The sequence below is a fragment of the Asterias rubens genome, chromosome 6, assembly GCF_902459465.1.
Source record: "Asterias rubens chromosome 6, eAstRub1.3, whole genome shotgun sequence".
In the NCBI taxonomy this organism is placed as follows: Eukaryota; Metazoa; Echinodermata; class Asteroidea; order Forcipulatida; family Asteriidae; genus Asterias; species Asterias rubens.
This window is the reverse complement of record NC_047067.1, coordinates 942,595-965,716: the sequence shown is the minus strand read 5'-3', so window position 1 is coordinate 965,716 and position 23,122 is coordinate 942,595. Positions and strand designations below refer to the sequence as shown.

Below are 23,122 nucleotides of genomic sequence, written 5' to 3'. Positions count from 1 at the left end.
TGGTTTCTGTCAGGGATTTTTTTAGGGTTTGTTTTGGTTGGTCAAACAAGGCCGGGTGGTTTTGTAAAACATTCACAGGAAGGCCCTATTTCAGAAAGAAATAATTTTTTTTAATGCATTAACACTCTCTGCGATGAGCTCTCAGACTGGCTCATTCCCACCCTTCAAAATAATTAATAGCCAATCAGGTACTCCCCCTCATTAAAGTTACAAAGAAACAACATAAAGTACAGCTCCTTCTATATGACTCTCATTTCATCTCAGAATTTTAATCAGTTGACTGTTCAACAGTTTAAAGACGTTCATTGTTAACAATTTTTAAATTAATGTTAATTAACAGTTAGTTTCAATAAATTATATTAGTTCATCAATCAATCCCAACAATTTTCTTAAGTTTTTTTCAGAATCTTTAAGAAAAAATAAATATAATAGCAAATATTAACATTTCCGTATTATTATAATACACTTCTAAGGCACATTATTGGAACTACCGAGCTCTCTATTACACAGTGGTTTGTGGTATTGTTTCCTGTATGAGGGTTATGTAAATAAATACTTTTGCTGAATATACTAAAAGACCATTCCAGTCTCGACTATGGTGATGGGCTATTTGATTAATTATTTTTATTTGAAATTCGGCCCTGCTGTTAATTTGATTATTGTTTCTACAATTAAATCAAGAAGTTGTATTGATGAATGAAATTTGAGTGTTTAATTATTGATGGAATTTGTTTTCACATTTAACTACAAAATCAGGGGGGGGGGGTCAATGTTGTTTGGAAGATTTCTGTTTTGTTTTTAAATCATAAAAATGGAAGGCATTAACTTTTGCATCCTTGTGTGGATGATAGAAGATAATTAGATAGAATTAATTTATAAATAAATGAATTTTCAACCAAAATCCAACGAAACCTTCATATTTCAAACCACATGCAAATGTAGTGTCTAGTGAAAAATTATATATTCAACAAAAACCACAAATAACTAATTTATTTTGATGAGACAATATGGTTTTACCAACTTGTTCCATGTAAACAGATAATGCATTACTGTTTTAAATCTTGGACCAGCCATTTTTTATTACATTTTATGAATGTTCAAGCATTGCTAGAATTTTTGAACTTGTAAAAAAAAAATACTGGAAAAATCCTCTCTGAAAAGAGGATTTTGTTAGATAAATTTCTAATTTAAAAGAAAAAAGAAATAATAAGCTTACAATTCCCAAGAATGAAATAAATATCTCATAAACGAACTTCAGCTCCATGTAATCAAACGTTTCAACAGCTATAAGGAAAATATTCAGGTTCAGAAAAATTTCTCTGCAGTAAATACCCTTTGAGCCGAAGCTGTACTCTTTAAATAAAATGGCAATAGTTGCAACACAGTTGCTTGATGGGATGTGTGTTTTCTTCTGTAAAATACTTAAAGACTTATTTGAAGGTTTGGAGGTACAAGAAAATCTTATTTGCATTGACACTGAGTACTGAAACTTTCCAGTGAGTGTGTGGATCTCATGGAGCATAACGTTTAAAATTTCTCAGAACCAAACAAGAGAATCATTATATTGTGACATTTTGAGTAAACCTCTGATTCTTTTTAGAACCAAACACTTTACTACATTTTGAGTAAACCTCTAATTCTTCTTAGAACCACAAACTCACAGAAGCAATGGACATTTTGAGTTAACCTCTGGTTATCTTAGAACCAAACACTCAATGAAACCTGCATCTTGTTTAAAATACTTGGCGTAATATACCCCTTGGTCTTTTCTTTGAAAATGATCTCAAAGAGAAGAGGTTTATTCATAATACTAGCCCCCAAATAAGCACAGACGGCCGACCAGTCCGTCAAATGTAACCAAACATTTTAAATTAGTATCTACTTCTTCTAGATCACAAGGCACATTTTTAAACAATTACCTCCGCAATTGTAAAATATAATTTATATAATTTACACCACAAAGTTCTTTAACATTGTTTTCATCTCATTAGATGCATTGCAAATAATTTTATTTATAATAAATCAACAAGTTTGGTAATATTTTTGTGAGACTTTTAAACAGAATCCTGATTGAAACTGTCGCCGTTATTCCCAGGTTTCCAATTATGAATCCATCCAAATTACAAATAGCCTGTCACGCCTGATATGCAATTTCAATTACAACTCCTTGTGTGCCTGGAAGAAGGACGTAAGAATCTACGCCCTTCTTCCAGGCACACAAAGTACTTGTTTCCAGTGACAAAAGTCTGTAAGGAATAAAATGGCTCCCGACACAAAAAGTGGTACTCCTGTTACATTTTTGTTGCTAGAAGTACCCCAATGAGATGTTTTCCCATTCAATGCAGAATGTAAATTTCCTATGATGACTAATGAATGGCAGACAACTGATCAAAACTTTTTGAAACAAAGTTTTGCACATTAATTGCTTATGCCATTTCTCCAGTAACTGCGGACTAGTATACACAACAGCTTCACTTTGGTCATGGACACACATATTGGCAAAAGGCACTAGCTTTCCTTTCAAAAAAATGTACCTAGTATTAATTTGTCTTATTAGGGGCTCAGGGCGGGCTGGGGGATACTAATCTCCCATAAAAAGCTTTGAATGGTACATGAGGTAGTATTGTTTTCCTATCTTGGCGGAGGGTTACTGTGTCTTAGTTCTGTGTACGGCCACAGTAGTTCCTTCAATGTCCGCCAAGGTGAATACATAACTGAGTTGGTGCCTTGACAGGCTTCCATTGGAATCACTGTGATGATAACGTAGGTCACGGCAAGTAAGAAGACAAAGACAGTTAGAGTAAGGCGACTGATGTGCACTGCTCTTGGCCAACGGCTTCTAATCTTCTGTAAATGCTGCAAGATCTTGTAGCCACTTAGCAGACTATTTTGCTTTCTAGAATTAGGAGACAGAGAGAGAGAGAAGAGAGAGAGAAAAAAAAGTAGATATTTTAACAATTATCTAAATAGTTTTGAGTGAGAAAAACACTATTGTTGGGAACAAGGTGAGATGGCACAGAAATAAAACTGACTGTCTTAATCACTGATGCAAATTTAACATCAATTAAATCAATACGGTACCCAACAATAAGACAGAGTTCCTTTTATTTGGGTCACGTCAACAGATAACTAAGGTTTCAGTACCATACATCTCCATCGGTGATGCTCGGATAGCTCCCTCGCTGAAAGCTCGGAACTTAGGGGTTATTTTTGATTCATCGATGACACTTCAGCCACACATCAACAACATTGTTCGTTTATCATCATATCACATCAGGAATATAGGTAAGATTCGCAAGTACTTGGACAAAAGTGCCACTGAAAAGGTCATTCACGCATTTATGCACTTCTCTACAGTCTTCCTAACAACCAGATTTCCCGACTTCAACGGCTCCAAAATACTGCTGCCCGCATTGTGACACTGTCTAGAAAATCCTGTGCTATCACCCCCATTCTGAAACAACTACACTGGCTCCCTATCTCTCAACGAATCATCTTCAAGCTGATGCTCATTGTCCACAAAGCTCTTAATGGCAAGGCTCCCCACTATATTTCTGAACTGCTTCAAGTTTACACTCCATCAAGGAATCTTCGATCAAGTTCCATGCTTCTCCTCATTGAACCCAAGTCTCGACACTCATGGGGTGACAGGTCTTTTTCTTCAGCCGCGCCACGCATCTGGAACTCTCTACCACTTAATCTTCGATCTTGTGTTTGTACCGCAAAATTCAAGTCTCTTCTCAAAACTTATCTTATGTCACAGGTTTTCAATGACTAATTTTGTTGTTTCTGTTTTTCTTTGTGTTGTGTTTTGTTTTGTTTGTTTTGTTTTTGGTTTTACTGCGCCTTGAACACCCAGCAGGGTGGATATGTGCGCATTACAAGTCTTATTATTATTTGTTATTATTATTACTACTGAAATATAGGATAACATTTTAAACAATCACAAAACAGCATTAAATAGGGTCTTATGAATCACAGATTCCTCAATGCGCTTCCCAATTTAGAACAGATAAAATACAAAGATACACTTTAGAAAATAAATACCAGACTAGCTGTATAGAATGATTCCACATGTAAAACACTGACTAGGGCAAAAATCAAAACTTAAGAGCATAAAAGATAATTATATAATGTAAATGACAACAAATATACGCACAAGAATACAATACAAAATCCAGGGGAAAAATATATCTAAAAATATGGTACTAACCAAAAATAAATAAAATAAACAAAAATGTCTGTACCTTGGAAAATGGTTGAACAAATTAAGTTTTTGTTTTTATCTGTATACTGTATATATATATATTTTTGTTTACTGTTGACTGATATGAAATGAATTACTCACATATTGGTCTCTTCCTTGTCTTGTTCTTCAGCCTGATCAATCAGATCTTCTAGACTATCACAGAATACCTTCTGCTGCTCTCGTAAATCACTAAACTCCTGAGACACCTGAGTTCTCAGACCTTGCTCAAATCTGCAGACAGAGACAAGAGTACATTAAACAATTCAAAAACCTTCGAGGGTAGAGGTTGATATTGTCATTGAAAAAGCCTTTGGAGCGCCACAGCACCCCAGGGCTGTATACTCCCCAGGTAGTTGAGAAAGATTACAGGAATGTGTTCAGCCCAATAACCAGGGAACTATTGTGAAATGAAATTTTAAATACATATTAACAAAGAAAAAAGAAGAAAACAAAATACCCAGCTGGCCAAGATCATCACAATCCTGACTAATGTACAACGCCATTTGTTAAAGCCAGAGAAAGCCATTTAAATCTTCTACTGTTGGAGACATTCGATCTAAAATAATGTTGTTCTCTTCAGTGTATGGATTATACTATGAAGCCCTATAATTTAAAAATTGAAAGTTAGGGTGGTTGGGTAAGCCAAAATAACAAATCTAAAAAAAATCAAGTATTCTTAATGTCGCCTTAATGGTGCCATGCAGACAAATCTTTGACTTTCCATAGTTTCATCATCGGTTTATCTCAATGAGGAACACGTCAATACACAAGATCCATTTATAAGACTTACCCCTTCTGAAAGACTTCCTCCTTCTTCTCACTGTTAAGTTCTGCTCCATCTACCTTGGTGAGCTCCTTACGAGATGTATCAGTATCGATAACCTTAGGGAATGCTGATGATGATACCATGGGTGTAGATGGGAGTGAGACAGCATGTCGTCTGGATGGACTGGTCGACGGACTTGTTGGACTCGCCCTATCGTGGAGAATGGAAAAACGGATCATCAAAGTCAACAAATACTTTTGTTTCCTGTTAAAAAAACGGCCAACTGTAAATTAAAAGTATCAACTATTGAAAAAATCAAACATTTGTTCCTGATCAACTGCATGTTTGACTGCTATATCGCCAGACTTCAAGACTTAAAGGCAAAGTTTACCCTTTTCCTCTCTATATAAGTGTATGTTCTTTAGAATGAAACTACCTGTGAAAATTACATTTCAAAATGTGGTAGCGTTTTAGAGATATCGCCAAATCTGGAGCGGTAATATCCACTTTGTTGTATTATTCATAAATAGTAGATGCTTTTGTACTTGGGTTCCTGATTCTACAAATTTCTTGGTTCTCTTTGAGAGTTTAAAGTTGAATCTTACAGAGGTGCTGATTTCATTCCATCCAGCAATGGGTGAACTTGAGGTCCGTCATCACTGGACCGTCTCTTGATAACAACAGAGCTATCTGTTCTCAATAAGGGAGAGTGTCTGCCGTTAGAGGAACCTGTGCTTAAACTGCCCGTTAACCTCGCCTTGGCCTCCTGTTTGATAGATGATAAGAATATTGGTTCATTTCATTTGAATGGTTTGGGGAAGTTAATTAAACACTTTCTCCAAAATAAAAATTATTGTGAGTTCATCCACTGAATACAGAGTAGATGCAAAAAATTTAGCTCTTTATGAAATATTCAATTATGTCTTATCATCAAATTTGCCCAAATATGCCGGATGTTGTTGAATTTTGTTGGCCAAGTTTGATCAGTATAAATATCTGCACAAACACTATAAAAAAAATGTTTTTTTCTTGTTCCCAGAAATATAAGTACTTATTGACCATGGGAAATATGGGAAAGTTCAGGACCTTTACGTTGAACTTTTTGGTTGAATGGTCAAATATTAGGGCCATTTGCGGCAAATACATTGTCATTTTGAAACAATGCCTCTATAGAAAAAACAGCCTCTTACGTGTTTATTTACAAAATGTTTATTCTTACCAGTTCTTACTTTGTTTCGAGTTCAAGGTGATAACAATTCTACAAAACCCTCCACCTATGACCAGTTAGTACTTGATGGTCGTTAGTTATCAGTTGATTAAGTAATCTGATAGATGAATGCCTTTTTGGTTAGCAGTCAAATTTCGTGGCTCTGCTTTCTGCGAAATTCTGCGCTTAAGACCCAAAGAATCACTCTACAAGGTAAGGTAAGTGCAGAATTCTGTGGTAAGCAAAGCCATGAAACTGGGCCCAGTTTTTTGTTAGTTATTTAAAGTAAAAAGTATTATTTATTCTGAAACGAACATCAATATAATTTTACCTGATTGTTTTTCCCCAAAACATACATATTCCTAAAGGGATCTACGCTAAAAAAAGGACAGCTAAATTATACAGGATTGACACGATTTGTCAAAACTGGGGGGCATTCTGTACCAAAATTGTGCAAGTTTGGCAAAAGCACTCTGAACTGAAATGAGGTAAACTGAATTTGTTCTTTGATGTTTATGTTTGGTTTGCAATGCTCTACTGTGCAATCGGGAGAAATTGTAAATAATTTTATTCAAAGATTGTTGTCAATGGTCAATATGATATTAAATCTAAACAATAAGAACTTTTTGTTTGTCTGCGTATTCAGCTGAAGTGTACGCGTATCAGCAAGCAATTTGTGCCTAATTGTAATGCAGGTAAATGTACATCGGAGAGAGAACCCTGCTATTATGTGATAGTTAACCTTGAAATCTTCAGTATTGAGAGAACTGCTAAGCTGAACTGACGTCCTCCTCACTGCCCCAGCCAGCCGAGACTGATGCAACAAGAAACCAGAGTTATTCAAAACAATGATACCATTAAATCATTAGGACTGGACATTCAAATACTACAACATCAATCAATACATGCTTGAACACAATCATGCTTGGGTTTACTCTTGACTTTGTGGAAAGTTATGAAGCAATATGCAGTAATTTGAGAATGCTGCTTAAGCAGGTCTATGAAAGTAGGCCCTAATGTCTATTATTTTGTTCCTTTTTTTATAAAAAGCTACAAATATGGTTGGGTCTGTAAACTTGCTCTAGATAAACTTGTTTATCAACGCTTAGCAACAACACTAGATCTACCAAAAAAGCCCAGTAACTAGTAGGATTGTCCACTTTTGAATCACAGATATTGAACCAAATCAGAAAAAAACAATCTAATTTGCTACCAAACACTTTCTTGCATCAAATACAAATCTCATGCAGTAAAACTCACTGAGCATTTTTATTCAAAAGTATTGGAAAAACTAGTATTATTTTTCACAAGTAACCTTCCGACTAAAAACTATGAGCTTGTTTGTTTCTGTGGCAAGTCCACATATTAGGTATTTACTTCTTCATGCAACTAATATTTACAGCAGGACAAAACATAACAACTTTCTGACCCCAAAATGGTTATCACAATCTGCATACATACAGACAATTCAACGTTATTGAAAGTAAAATTGGGCTACAGAGGTATCTTTGGTGACGAGAGGTTGGGAAGGAAGGGGAGAAACTCAAACGGAAGAGGGAGGTTCACAATGTGGTTCGGTAAATAGCGTGAAGGGGTGTAGGTGGCCAACTTAGTGATTCATTTTGTTCAGAATATTAATTTCATCTACTTTTCAAAGTGATGTTACTCAGCCTATGGCCAGGATCTATCTATACCTTATGAAATGAAGTTTTGTAATTAATATGAGGGTGATCTATATGAAATAATAATACTAATGGAAACAAATTGAGGTTGTATATTAAAGCCATTCTCAAAACTAATATAGATTTTTCTTTTAAAATGACCAGCGTGATCCAGTTTTGGTCAAGTAATTGATCCGTATAGCGGGTGTTTTATCATTTGATTTGGAAAAAGTAGAGGAAAGTTTCAGAGGGTTTGAGAGCTCAGGTTGGTCAAGATGCCAAAGGATCCTCAACTCCCAGGGTGTTTACTGTTACATTCCAGAGGATTGAGAGACTTTCCCATCACCACAAATAACAATTATGGGGTAAATTGCCAAGACTTTAGGCCTGGAATTGTGCATGGTATTGGCCTGGGTGCCCTTTCAACAGTTTCCTTAGAGACTTTAAGATTTTCCATTAAAAAAAATGACCCTTACAAAATGAAAATGGCCTTGCCCATGCAAAGATGAAATTCCAGGCCTGGGGCTTGCCCCTGTCAGGAGGATAGAGGGTACCCAGTATAAATCAGGTTGTTAACAGACTCTCTCCCTCAGGCCTGGGGCTTGCCCCTGTCAGGAGGATAGAGGGTACCCAGTATAAATCAGGTTGTTAACAGACTCTCTCCCTCAGGCCTGGGGCTTGCCCCTGTCAGGAGGATAGAGGGTACCCAGTATAAATCAGGTTGTTAACAGACTCTCTCCCTCACCATCGGAAACAAGGAACAAGGATAGCAACCCAGAGGCTTTCCACTTTGGTTTTTTTCCCTGGACGTAAGACATTATCCTTACCGGTTGGGTTAATGTCATACTAACGCCTGCAGGCTCCGTTTGTGAGCGTGTGTGCTGACCACCGAACGAAACCGACTGATGGTTAGATGAAGCATTAATGGATTAAGCAGGGATTTGTTTTGGCCAATCAGGGAGAAGCAATTATAATTTGAGATGAAATAAAAAATATAAAGAGAAAGGGGGTTAGAAAGTGCACGGATGTGTTTAACTTAGTATATTAGGCTGTGCTTCATGGTGCAACGAAAAAGGTTACAACCTGGATTGATTTATTAAACTTAAAACTTCACAGTGCACTTGTTTTGGGTGATAAAAACAGTGATTAGCATTTATACTCTGTGATGACATAAAAAATATCAAAGAAAAAGGGTTAATAATTGCATTGATATATTAAACTTGATATTAGGCTGATTTGTGGTGCATTTGTTGTTGGTGATAAAAAACACAATGATAAGCAACACAAATCAACAGGATGAATAGTTTGGTTTCTGAGACAACAGTTACCAAAATCAACAAAATAATCAACAAAACATGGTTAAACAGAAATACAGTACTATTGTATGTTTTATAGCATGTTTTAAAACTTCAAAAACGTAACGTAATGTTACTTTTTGATTACAATTTTATTACACAGAAGGTAACCAAGTGAAGATCATACAAAAGAAAAAGGTGTTTATTAGTGTGTTTGTTAGTTTTATTCTCCTGGTGTAGACTGAGTTGGTTTTACACCACTGCTCTGGAGAAAAAAACAAAACAAACATCCACATTTGTTGACCTGGAAAACGAGAACTCCTCTTTGATGTCCTACTGTTTGGTGTTGCCATTTTTTTCACTGGATATGGATGAACTTAGTGAGGTATCGGTATTTGCAAAGCCTCTTTGTGAAGAGACTTAAAAACCAGTACCAGGATTTGCACACAAACACAGGTCTGAGGCCAGTGGTTTAAGCATTGGGCGAGTAAACCCATGAATGAACAGTTGGGCGGTCTTGAAAAATGAAACCTCATCTTGTAATTTCATAGGCGAGAAAATTGATGCTGACGTTTAAAAGTTGACATCAAAAGTATTATTGCCCCCCCCCCAATCCAAGCCATTGGTAGAGATGATCTTTATACAAAATATTCATGAACCTCCACATTGTTTGTGAATTATGTAAATTGAAGAAAGTCTTGTAAGATTTGCACAGTGGCAAAATGTAAATTGTTTCTGTTCATCTTACATATTCTTCAATTAAACAATTTTGATGTTTTGAAAAGAATGTTTAATGGATTAAATATAGATAGATCTAAAGATAAACCGTATGAAAGACAGACAGACAGACAGACTGGCACAGAATTGGACGAACATGCTGACCAGAAACAACTTTCCAAAAAGACACAGTCTCAAAATCGACAAAGATCACAATATTCAAACAAACATCTTCGAACAAAATGTCACTCCTTAGTGAAAAAAAAAAAGAGGTAGAAAAGAAAACTTCGTTTACAATTAATAATTAGAAAGACAGTTGATTACTGAAGAAGTACTTGATATAAAAAACCTCCCATGCTTAAGGTTTCAGATCTCAGAGAAAAGACACTAGCGATCAGTGTTTAATATACCTGTGGTGACCCGTATGATGAGCTTAGCAATCCTGCCCCAACAACCGTTGCCACACTTGCACGCCTCCTTCCAGTCTAAAATACATAATGGCACATCCTTTCAACCAATACTGTTTGTGTTCATTATAGTTGGTTATGGTATAAACGACGGTGTCAAGTATGATGGTGAATGCTATGAATGTTTTCATAAAGTGAAATGTAGTGAAGTGCTGTAATATGATGAAAAGGTACAGTCTTTTCAACTTGGATGAGTTCATGCTGTGCAGCATGCAGTGATGTGATTATGAGTATGAAGATGAAAGGTTCAGGAGTAAACTTTATGATTGGTGTAACGTTTAAGTGGAAAAAACCCAGCTGAGTCCGTAATAAGAGAGTAGAGCGATAGTTTAAAAGATGTGAACAGTTCACTCAAATGAAGACGGCTGACTAAAACAGCTTAGCGCTTTCTTTCATTTGTAAAGATAACTAGGTGTCAGGTTTTAAAATTGTTTGTACAATAATAATAATAATAATAATAATAAGACTTGTAATGCGCACATATCCACCCTGCTGGGTGTTCAAGGCGCAGTAAAACCAAAACAAAAACAAAAACAAAACACAAAGAAAAACAGACACAACAAAATTAGTCATTGAAAAACCTGTGACACAATGATTTTTCTTTAGAGTAATCAAAACCCAGCGCATTGCGGCTTGTAAAACAAAAACAAAAACAGACAATCATTTTTCTTTGACAGCAAACTTCCAGTTATTTTTCAGGTGTCTGGACCCGACTGCGTTGTTAATCCTAATTGCTAATTAATACGATTAGCTTTTACTAAATTAAAATATTCTTCTCCCTAGCATTGATCAAACTGATAGCATTCCAATAAAAATGAAATAATTTCAAATTTTGTTGAAGGAGAGAAAACAAAATCTAAGGTCATCGAGAACAAAAACAAAACAACGAAAACAAAATGAAGACGTAGACGGTTTAAAGAGCAGAAAAATTGACAAAACAACTAACACAGAAACACCAAAGACAACCTATGGCCCTTTTCAATACCAAGGCTTGTGCTTAATTGGGCTAAGGCTTCAACTGACAATAATTTAAAAAATGTTCGCTTTATACAAGGCTTCAAATAGGTGGATGGTTCCCAAGCTTAAGCAGAGATTTATAGAAGAAAGGCCTGTGGCCCTTTTCAAAACCATGGACTGGGCTCTGTCCTGCCAGATTGAAACCCTATAAAGAAAAGTAAAGTTTCTAAATAACTAAAAGAGCCTCAGCCAAAACCCAAGCTCAAAGTGTGGTTTAAAAATTCTGTGCTGGGTGCTTAATCTTGGAAACAAAACAACCACAGATGCACATAAGGCTGTCATCTTTTGTGTTTGCAAGCAAATAATCCTAGTGTTAAGTGCTTTTTAGAGCCAAATGAACCACCCAGGCTTTAGTGTCAACCAAAATGAGTCCAAGATACTCGTGTTCAGTTCTGTTACCTTACGGTCTGGTGGATTCTTCAGCGAGTGATTGGGAGATGAACTCATACTGGCAGAGCGCATGCGCACTGAGTACTGGTCAAATCAACGAGGACAAACACACAAATATATGGGTGAAAGTAGGACACATAAAAGATTAGTTTGGGGTGTGGGGGGGGGGGGTGGGTAACATTGAGAATTTAAAACATGCCAAATATTAAAGAGTTTGCGATCAAATACAAAGCAAAATCACTGAATGTAAAAATGGATTTACAAGCCGGATGGTGCATGCATTTACAGGACTGATAGTTCACAAGGGCGACGGAGGAAATTGCCTCCCTGCCCCCTGGTCATGGTCTTGATGCCCCCATTGAGGTGCCCTTTATAAGAGGAAAATCTGCCCCAGGCCTCAGTGCTTTTAATTACTTTATGGGGATAAGCAGGCCACTGTCGCCCAATTTATCCTATAACTGGATACTTTTAAATATCCCTCGATTGGAAAGGAGGGTAACCGGGTCACTGTCGTCCCAATTTATCCCAACTGGGACATTTTAAAATTTCTCTTGATTAGGAAAGGAGGGTAAAAGGGTCACCAAATTCCAATACTTTTAAATCTCCCCCGGTTGGGAAAGCAGGAAATAGGGTCACTGTCTCCCAATTTATCCCATTTGGGATACATTTACATCTCCCTCAATTGGATCCCTTCCTTCCCAATGAGGGTATAAATGATCTCTAATGGAAACAAATAAACACTCCATTGGGTGACAATGACAGACAGCTGATGTGCAAATTACTGGGTACATTCACAAAGTGATCACAAATTCACAAGCGCTACTGTGGGGTGTTTATACAACAATAGTGAAAACTGCCTTTTCGTAAACACAATGATTTTTTGTTTTGAGACCTGGTGAATTTGTGTGGTGGTAAGAACAGGTTTCCCCTTTGATGATTGCTGCACTGATGCGTTCTTGTTGGGGTTCGTTAAGAGCTTAGCTAGCTGGAATAAACTGGTGGGTTTCTGGTTTGTGGGCAGGGGGATGTGATGAAGTGGTGGGGAGGGGGAGGGGTGAATAAGGGGTAGGGTTGATCAGATAAAAAGGCTCAATTTGATAACAATGATGATGATGGTGTTCAATTCTCATGACAGTGATGTCAAACGACATAATGACAAGTGATTCAAACTCATTTGTATGTACAATTATTATATCAATACTTTCTGACAATAGACTGTGCAAGTTTCGCGCGTATTCGAACTTCCTGGGGAAGTATTTGAAGAAACAGAATCACACATGCGCAAAAACTGAGATGGTTTGGGACCAACTTGGTCATGGAAGTTTGAATACGCACAAGATTTACACAGTTTATATTTCTGGTGTTTGTAACATTAGAAATGGATGCCAAAAAGATACAAGCATCTTACTGGTGGTACTACAGTTCTTAAGATTATCAGCTCATGTACCACTCATCTTATGTATAGTTATATTGAATCCAAAGTGAGGCTGGAAAGAAAAATAGGCTGGTACCCTTTTGTCTTAATTTTGCTGTAGGGGTTGTCAGTATTAGTTGTTGCTTAATGCACATATTTATTTTTCTTCAGGGAAACAGCGCCAAAGATGATGATAGCTTGATAATCGAAAAAGCAAACAAATCTTCTCTTATTCATTATGCCCAGGGTGCATAGAGTAGCCAAGTATTGCTAATTCTTTGAAGATGCCCCAAATTTTCCCAGCAATTCTAGAGAAATGTAACTTGACATACCTTGCCAGTTCCTCCTGATACAGATAAAGCCCTTCTGCTTAGTAGCCTGGAATCTGTCTCCCCTGGTGGGTAACACATTGAGATTCAAATACAGAGGTTATCAAATGCTACCAAAACATAAGACATTACTTGCTTGGAATGAACTAAACAAATTCCTGTTACAAAATTGTACAGACTGACGGAAATAAGACACCATTTGGATGTTCTGATGTTAACAAATTTTTGCACTGGAACTGGGTATCAAATATCGCTACAATAGCATTTTGCATCGATTTAGTGTAAGGTAAAATACTTGTAATAGATTTTCCACATGCATAAAGATTCTATCTACCAACAAGGACAAATTTTGCTGTGTCTGTTTTTTTTTTTCGTTTTTTAATTTTTTTTTTATACTGCTTCTTTAACAACCAGCAGGGTCTATGTGTGCATTACAAGTCTTTATTATTATTATTATTATTATTATTATTATTATTATTATTATTATTATTATTATTATTATTATTAAAATGAGCGCATTGCAAAACTGAATTTGAGCTTAGAGCCCACCTTTCACAATCTCTCCAAAGACAACAACAGGCTCACGAAGTCAAGTTCAAAATAGTTAACTTTTTAAAGCACTTAAAACAAGCGCTTTTATAAAGACCTACTTGTAGCAGCCTGAGAAACATACATCAAAACTGCAATCAAGACGGCGTGTGGCACTGGATTAATCAAGCGTGCATTAGTAATTTATTGATTACCCAAAGAATGAGGTTCGATTCTTAGGGCCATGACACACGAGGCAATTTACAGGCAACCAGTTTTAGGCAATTTACAGGCAACCAGTTCCAGGCAATTTACAGGCAACCAGTTCCAGGCAATCCTCATGAAGACGAACACTCACATGTTAATTTCCAAATAATTTTCCTAGGACAGTAAGATAGTGATAGAAAAATGTATGTTGTACTTCATAGATTTCCTTTTTGTATGCAGTCACTACTGAATATTTATATTTATTTCTATATATTTTTTAATTTCTGAGGTAGATAAAAAGTACAATAATGCACATTAATTAGGTAAAAACATTGCCTCCAAGTTGCCTGTAAAAAATTACCCTGTGTGACATGGCCTTTAGGAAACACATTCATCGTGCAAGAAATAACTCACCACATCAGCAAAGCCAGGCAAGACAGAGAATTGAAGCAAGCAATCACGATAAGGAAGGAGAAAAGGGGAGTGAGGAAAACAATTATCACTCATTCAATGTGACGACAAACAAACAAAGCAAACTTAGTTCACGTACATATCAAGCCGCTCAGACTACGGCTATTGGCTGATTCAGCGATCCAACCACAGCCACTACTGAATTTGAATAATGTCTGGTACCATGACTTGCTCAGTCACAAGTTACCACTTAAATTTGAATTCCTCAGACTGATGAGAGAGTTGCTATTCCGCATGATTCGAGGCAAGTTTATTGTGAAGTTATGTATCAAACAGCAAACATCATACACAGTCTGAATGAATGTGTATTCACAATGGTACCAGGGTTTGCTTACCTGTTTGCAAATCAAACTCGCAAATTGCTTATTGGGACATGACCTTATTAAGAGAGTTCTTTGTGTAAAAAATGTGATCTGTAAAATGATCTCAAAGTCTCAAAACATACACACACGTACATTGGGCACAAATTGTGTAAGTGCATAGTCAAAGAGAAACACGTGAACATGCAGAAAAGTCTGGATTTCTCATGCTTTAACATTACTGAAAGACATTTCTAGCCTAAAGATTGTACACTACTGCAAAACAGTTACAGTTGCATTACCCGATTTGTCGCCAAAATATTCAAATTTTCTCAGACTGATCTTTGACTTTGAGTATTTCAAATCTGAAAACCTAAAAAACTCACAGTGCACTAAATACCGTCAATTTTTGTACACAAGGCTGCTGGTATCGTGAACAAAGTTTCCTCCCGACCGAAAATTGTTTTTGCATCTTTGAACTAACAGTTTTCTGATGGACTATTTTGTTCAGAGCCTCCACTGAAAACACCAACTTTAAAAAACATCAATTTGGCAAAAAAATCGACGATGCAACTTAAACAGAAACATTTAGAAATCAAAATCCATGCCTTTACAATATGTTTGAAAAGGAAATTGTTATATTGTCATTGATTTATATAGATTAATCCCTAGTGATCCTTTTAATGTCACTTCCCAGTTTGTATCGTATTCTGGTCGTGATCCTTGACTTTGCGGCAGTAAACTTCAAGACTGTGGTTACCCAAAACAAAGATATTGAGAAAATAGGTAGCTCATTTGGTAGAGCACCGGAATGTTAATCTAGAGGTAGCAGATTCAAATTCCACTGAAGTCAATTTCTCTTTGTTCACCCAAAATTGAATAAGAATTGAAGTCTGCGCCAGAGCTGGGTATTAAGCATAGAGTTATATATCAGAACTAGAGGGCGCACTGGCCTATATAGGCGCCGCAGCATGCATGCAGGCGCCATTTTCTAAGTCGACAAAACTGGCATTCCATAGCGTGTGTTTGTGCGGCGATTTTGTAAGTTGACAAAACAGCATCGCGTAGCGTTCAATAAACACAAACTCCAACGTGTGTTTCATATTCAACGCGCGTACAGAATGGTGTGCGCGTGTCTCCTTGCGGTCCCGTCGCGTTTGTGCAAGAAGCATCACCAGTGTGCCCTCTAGTTCTTATATATTAACTCTATGGTATTAAGAGAGTTGCGACATGAAGGGACCATTTTTTCAGTCACAGGGTGGCTGGACGCCATTTTTGGTCCCTATGCAGCACAACCCGATGGGCAGACTAGTTTACTGGCACCCTGTACTCAACAATGCAAGAGTTTTGTTGAAACTCTCTCTAAATACAGCTCTGGTCTGTGCTGAAGCATTAGCTAAAGACAGTAAGGTTCAGCTGGGTAAGGTCTAACAGCTTATAACCCCTCTAGCAATAGCCATTAGTCTAACTAAAAGCATCAGCATACTAAACCATCTAACTTGCTATCCAGTAAGTTCTGAGAAGTCAATATTCTATAGAGGTCACCGTTTTCAACGTAACGGCTGTGAACACTTTTGATACAGGACCTACGTCACACAGCCTAAGCCGGAGCTTAAGCCATCATTTTGAAAACATAACTCACCATCCGCCGACATGTTGCTGGTGATACTGTTGCCTCTGAACATTTTCCGATTGTCTTGAAGAAGTTTTCTGAGGAAAGATAAACATTTAAAAAACCTTAATTACAATTTGATTCGCTTGTTTCTACATCAACGAAGAAGATATTTGTGTAGAGTAATAATATAATAGATGCTTAATAATTTAATGAGAATAGCGCCTGAAGAGAAACAGAGAAGAAAATATGTGAAGGTGGGTTTGCAAAAAGTAGAGCTTGTCAGATGCAAGCCCCCTCAATGGCTTTTCTGCACTTTAGAATAGTTTATCCTTGTGGCATGTTGTGGCCGAGCAGTTGAGAGCATAGGACTCAAGCTCTGGTATTTCTGATCAACAAACTTAAGTGTTATAAAAATCAGAATCGTAACATCCAACCTACTTGTCTTGAAGAAGTTTGCTGAGGAAAGATAAGCATTTAAAAAACCTTAATTACAATTTGATTCGCTTGTTTCTACATCAACGGCATGTTGTGGCCGAGCAGTTGAGAGCATAGGACTCAAGCTCTGGTATTTCTGATCAACAAACTTAAGTGTAATACAAATCAGAATCGTAACATCCAACCTACTTTGCATCTTCAAGCTCTGCGTGTTCTCGTTCAAAAAGTCTCTTTAGGTTTTCAACGTGGGATATCATAACTTCAGTTGCTTTGCTGAGCCGTCCCTCCTAGAGTAGGAAAAACAATTGTAAAAAGATGAAATTTATTTGTTTCAACTCTGCTCCACCTCGTCAAGAGGAGAACATGCTATCTCTCATTCCATGAAAACATTGTCACCACTGCACTCCTAAACATTCCTTATTTGTCTACTGTTCCCTGCTCACCTGCTGGACAGCCCCAAAGCCCTCTGCCTTGCTTGACAGTCTGAGTGAGGATGATTGTAGGACCTCCACATGCTGCTTTATCTTACTGATGTAATCCCGAGACACTGTGTCTATGCTGCTCAAAGGCTCCAACATCTAATAATCAAATACAACCAATATGTTCTTAAGATGATTTGGAACTTTTGTTTAAGTCCTTTTTCTGTTGGATACATGTAAGTGTACTGGGTTCTAAGTCCCTTTTCTGTTGGATACATGTAAGTGTACTGGGTTCTAAGTCCCTTTTTCTGTTGGATACATGTAAGTGTACTGGATTCTAAGTCCCTTTTCTGTTGGATACATGTAAGTGTACTGGGTTCTATGACCCAGCTTTACATTTGCTCGGCCCGAACCATCTCATCCAAGACTGTTGGGATGGCCTGATGAGCAGGATGTAGTGATGCGTGGTGGGAATGATTGTAATGCTGACCGGCACAATGCGCACAATCACAACATGTTCATGATAAGATAAAGTAGCAACTAGTTAGCCCTCTTTATTTTTAAGCCAAATTTGCACAAAGAATACAACAAATTTGGGGTAGAACCAACAAAAATGAACTAAAGCGGGATTTGAACCAACAAGCATTGGGATTGAGACCAATTTAGTACAAGGCAAAGAGTGACAATAATATTTCTAATGAATTTACACCAAAGAGCCTAATAAATATTGATAGAGGTCAAATCTTTTGTAAATAGGAAGAGTCACCTGAGGTGACCATAAGTTATTTAAGGTCAAGGGAAATGGACAAATGAGCATGCCAGGGGCCAGTCCCAGAGCCTTTGGTTCAGGTGCTGGGACCGAGCAAACACTTCCCATTCAAAGGACAAAGCAATCATGGTAATTACTCCAAAATTATTTACCATTAAAACTTTCTTGATAAGAAGCACTGCATCTATTTATTATGTCTAACATTTTGAGAAATGTTTTACGCATAAAATGTTTCTTAGATTGTGTATTCCAATCACAAAATATTCTTCCTGCGTAAACATAACCGCTCCACATTTTGAGCGATAGAATTTCTCAAAAACGCAATCACCTTTCGAAATGAAACTTTCACAGGTAAGTTTTGTTATGTACATATCTACATTTTTTTAGAATACAATAATCGGACGGTTTAAAAAACCCAATGTGTACACAAGCCATGACCAGGAACCGTCACCAAAACAGACTTTTAACAACAACAAAAGTTGAGTCAAATGTAAAGGACTGCTCGGCTATGACACTTCACTCTCTCTTTCATTGGACAAATAAAAGTCATTTATTTTAATGTTAACAAGATATATACAGTCAATGCAAACAAAATCGGCATGTGTAAGGGCAGATTAACTGACTTTACCCAACTTCCAAGTCAGGATATCTATTTCCTTGTGAAATGGTTATGTACCAAGGATATGGTCAATTCCCGGAACTTTGCAAGGATTTGCAAGGATTTGCAACTCAAACGTGAACAAAATCAACTGAATTTTCTTTGAGGGAATTTCATCCAGTATGAAAGTAGCTTTTGTTGGTTCTTTGTATGAGGGGGATTTAAGATCATTGGTTGACTTCATCAGAGCTTACTTGTAAAGTTTGTAGCAATCCTTCTATCTCTCCATCGATGTTCTTCTCAGCCAAGTCTCTCTGTCTGTGATGAAGCGTTACTCGTTTCTGTAACGTGTACTGGTTAGCTTTGAAGGCTAGCTGAAGGGCATTGAACTTTTCTTCAATCTCATTCTCCGTCAGTGCACACAATCTGTCAGACAATGGAAAAGTTGATCTCGATTTAATTTAAAGGTTGATCACTAAGCAGTGAACTTACCAGGGACTCCAGAGAAGTAGACTTAACAGGGCCTTGGACAAACTGTAAACAGAATTGTCTCTGCTTACAAAATGTTATTTTTGTTTATCTTGTGTTTACCTATTTTAGACCATAAACGGCTTGCAAAAACACAATTAACTGCCTCTTACTTGGTTGTGTACTTAAAAGTTGGCATTTATAGGCTCTTAGAAATTGGTAAACATCTTTGAAATGTATACTTTGTTTAGTGCATCAAATGACAAAATAAAAATCTCCCAAACTCCAAAATCTACCTTGCGGCAGTAGAATAAATATAAACTTCTCATACAGCTGCATTCTGAATATGATTGACCCAGATTTTAACCTAGTCTTTATTGTACATGAACATGTGGTTTAAATTATGTGACGCTTTTTAAATGTTATTATATATACTTGGTTTTTACCTTTATTTGGCTGTAAATATCTTTCAATATCTTTTTAACATTCTCAGTCATTTTTATTTTCTATTAATATTTGTTTGTAGCCGCTGGGCACCAAAACAGTGTTGTGCTTGGACGTCTCCCCAGGGTAAACAAGAAATAAATAATATATAGATAAATTAATAACAATGATGCCTCACCATGCAAAGACTCTAAACTCATGTAAGAAGAAACCTAATTGAATTATACAAATTCATTGACAATAAATTGCCACGTTGATATTCACAAATAAGTTTGACCCACATACTAATTTTCCAGTAGATTTGACTTCAGTTAATATTTCTTTACTTTTACTGAGCCAATTATGAGGCGTCAGTTTCTTTCAAATGAAATTGACACCAGCAGAACTGAAACACCATCTGGGTTAGAAAGCAGAAAAGGACAAAACAATCTATCTATAGAGCTTGAGCTGGCGCTGTTAATTATTCACAATCAATTAGTTCATTCTTGTCGCCAATGTTGTAATTAACATCTCTTTTGAAATGGTGTTCTGTCTCCATTGTTAATGGTTATTCATTATTAATAATTCATATTTTAAAGAGTACAGACAGGCTACTACCTTTTTTTATGTGATGATGAATTTTGCATTGACAAATCCATTTGGGACCAAAAATAAAACAAACCCCAAAACGGAAATCACATTAAACTAGAAAGATTATCATGCTTGTTAATATTTAAACCTACAGCCTGGACCTTGGTTTTTCATATGCCCCATCAAAAATGTTGGAAAATAAGTTTGAATGTCAAATAAAGTATCACATATGTTTGTTTGTTTTTCTGTTTATGTTGAAAACATAAATTCTACCTACAAATATTATAAGTTGTTATAAATGAAAGAAAATATAAAAAAATATAAACAAAATAATTAAAATGCAAAAACTCACTCTTTGGAATGTCCGACTTTAAGACCCAACTTCTTCAGGACTGCATCCGGTAAGAGTGCCTTATTATCAGTTGTAGGCCCCTCGTTACTCTGACACCCCTCCTTATCATCATCAGTGGTAGAGTCCTCTACTAGTTTCAATCTTTCCTCTGGGTCGGTCAATCCTGTCAGAGGGGTGGGATTAGATGAGGTAGTGGTGGAGAGGGTGGTACTGTCACGATGAGGTTCTGACTCAGTAGCTTCTGTCAAATCTGGCATAGTGAAGAGCATGTTGGACTTCCTTTGGAGTTTGTGTTCCTTAAAACAAAATACACAAAAGAAGAGTTAATAATAATAATACAGAATAGCCGAGCACTGCTAAGATTGTAAATTGTTGCTTTATATCCCCCCTAACAAATGCCCCTACACCCAAACAACAAATAAACAAAACAACTTAAATAATAAAATTGGAAATATTAAAAGCAATTAAATTGTAAAGTCACAAGTCACCATTTCCATATTTTGTTTGGGTGTGTGCATAACCACAATCATCGGTACACTTTTTGTCACAAACACCACCTGAACAACAGTTAAATAATAAGTAACTCTTTGCAGATCTTGTTTTCAACAAACTCAATCACTTTAATTGTTAATTGATATATAAACAACAATGATATAACTGCTGCATCAGTGGTTTCAAACTTTTGTTCATAAACAGGACATATGCACCCATGATAGTGGCTGTGCAGTTACATATGCACCCATGATAGTGGCTGTGCAGTTACATATGCACCCATGATAGTGGCTGTGCAGTTACATATGCACCCATGATAGTGACTGTGCAGTTACATATGCACCCATGATAGTGGCTGTGCAGTTCATATGCACCCATGATAGTGGCTGTGCAGTTACATATGCACCCATGATAGTGGCTGTGCAGTTACATATGCACCCATGATAGTGGCTGTGCAGTTACATATGCACCCATGATAGTGGCTGTGCAGTTACATATGCACCCATGATAGTGGCTGTGCAGTTACATATGCACCCATGATAGTGGCTGTGCAGTTACATATGCACCCATGATAGTGGCTGTGCAGTTACATATGCACCCATGATAGTGGCTGTGCAGTTACATATGCACCCATGATAGTGGCTGTGCAGTTACATATGCACCCATGATAGTGGCTGTGCAGTTACATATGCACCCATGATAGTGGCTGTGCAGTTACATATCAACTGAGTGCTGAAACTGGGGGAAAAAGAAGACTGAAATAAATTAGTCCAAAACACAGACGTACTACTTTGACCGGATGTGAACTAAAGACCCTAAAGAAGCGGATATTTTAACCACTAGACCCCCAAGCATACCTAATGACAAGAGGCTATTTCCAATACAGTAATTAGCAACAGCAAACAATTTAAGAGCTATAATCATTTGCATCATAGATAAAGAATATTTTGGTTTCACCGTACACAAATAATGTGATAAGATCTGTATCAGTGCTACTCGAGTCTTAATGAAGTTTATTGTTAAAAATACACAGACATACTCCGCAAGTTAGGCTGATATTTGTTTGTGATAACCACAGCCCAAATTAAACTAGCACACTGTACTTCTTTACCAATAATCAATATTTTATATCTGGATAATGATCGGACTACAAGTTGATGCCTTCTTGTTTGCCACAAACAAGCTAACAATTCAAAGCAAACTTGTGTGCTCATATTTGTTACCTTATGGAGACAAATGACAAAACAGAAAAGGACAAATAAAAGGTCTTCATAGGGAATTGTGCTCACCAACAAATTGTGTGTACAAAGTCTGTGGGGAGATGTTAAGTAAGTTCATATGGTTCAAATGGTTCAAAGCACATTGTAGTCATAGCTGCACATGTTGTTGTTACATATAAATCTAGTCAAACTAAGTTCACCACTCACATGACTGAAGATGACTCAAACCCTTGAGTTCTCAAGTGAGAATCACCATAGTGAGTCACATCTTTGGGTGTTATGCCGAATTCCTGGCTATTTTTTATTCACAATATACAGCTTCTTAAAGAGTCTAACACATTCAGTCAGATGCTATACTCTTCTATAGGAGTTTTAAGTGAACAAGATCCTCACACAACATCATCCAATACAAGCTAACAAACTCCATACATTAGCATCTGTGTTCAGACATTGATCCTCACATAATCCGCCATGCTCATAGTCTCCTATGAAACCATCACACTCTGCTCCATTCTACCTCCATGATTCAACCATGGCACATTTTCTGTCAGTTGGTATTCTCAATTCAAACATACAAAACAACCTCGTCAAGTTCCAGTGACACAACGCCCCAAAAGACACAGGTAGATTTTTCATGTTGCCCTGCCACCACATGCACAAGATGACTTGATATCGGATTGATTATATACACTAAACACCGCTGCCAATTAATTCAATGAACAA

At 36.9% G+C, this 23,122-nt stretch overlaps 1 protein-coding gene across 2 annotated transcripts in view; it reads right to left on the bottom strand.

The window, feature by feature from the left end:
• Positions 1-248: 248 nt before the first annotated feature.
• Positions 249-23,122, bottom strand: part of LOC117291174 (golgin subfamily B member 1-like) — a 99,327-nt gene continuing 76,453 nt past the window's right edge. The window contains exons 33-45 of one of the 2 annotated variants that reach the window (XM_033772750.1): positions 20,688-20,983; positions 19,108-19,279; positions 17,511-17,645; positions 17,257-17,354; positions 16,660-16,727; positions 13,516-13,577; positions 11,779-11,853; positions 10,306-10,380; positions 6,965-7,036; positions 5,621-5,781; positions 5,040-5,225; positions 4,349-4,480; positions 249-2,896 (exon numbers count right to left, since the gene is read on the bottom strand). In XM_033772750.1, the coding sequence (XP_033628641.1) occupies positions 2,632-2,896; positions 4,349-4,480; positions 5,040-5,225; positions 5,621-5,781; positions 6,965-7,036; positions 10,306-10,380; positions 11,779-11,853; positions 13,516-13,577; positions 16,660-16,727; positions 17,257-17,354; positions 17,511-17,645; positions 19,108-19,279; positions 20,688-20,983 (1,797 nt within the window). In that variant the 3' untranslated portion in view covers positions 249-2,631. The remainder of the gene's footprint in view (positions 2,897-4,348; positions 4,481-5,039; positions 5,226-5,620; positions 5,782-6,964; positions 7,037-10,305; positions 10,381-11,778; positions 11,854-13,515; positions 13,578-16,659; positions 16,728-17,256; positions 17,355-17,510; positions 17,646-19,107; positions 19,280-20,687; positions 20,984-23,122) is intronic. The other variant, XM_033772751.1, reaches the window with a different exon arrangement.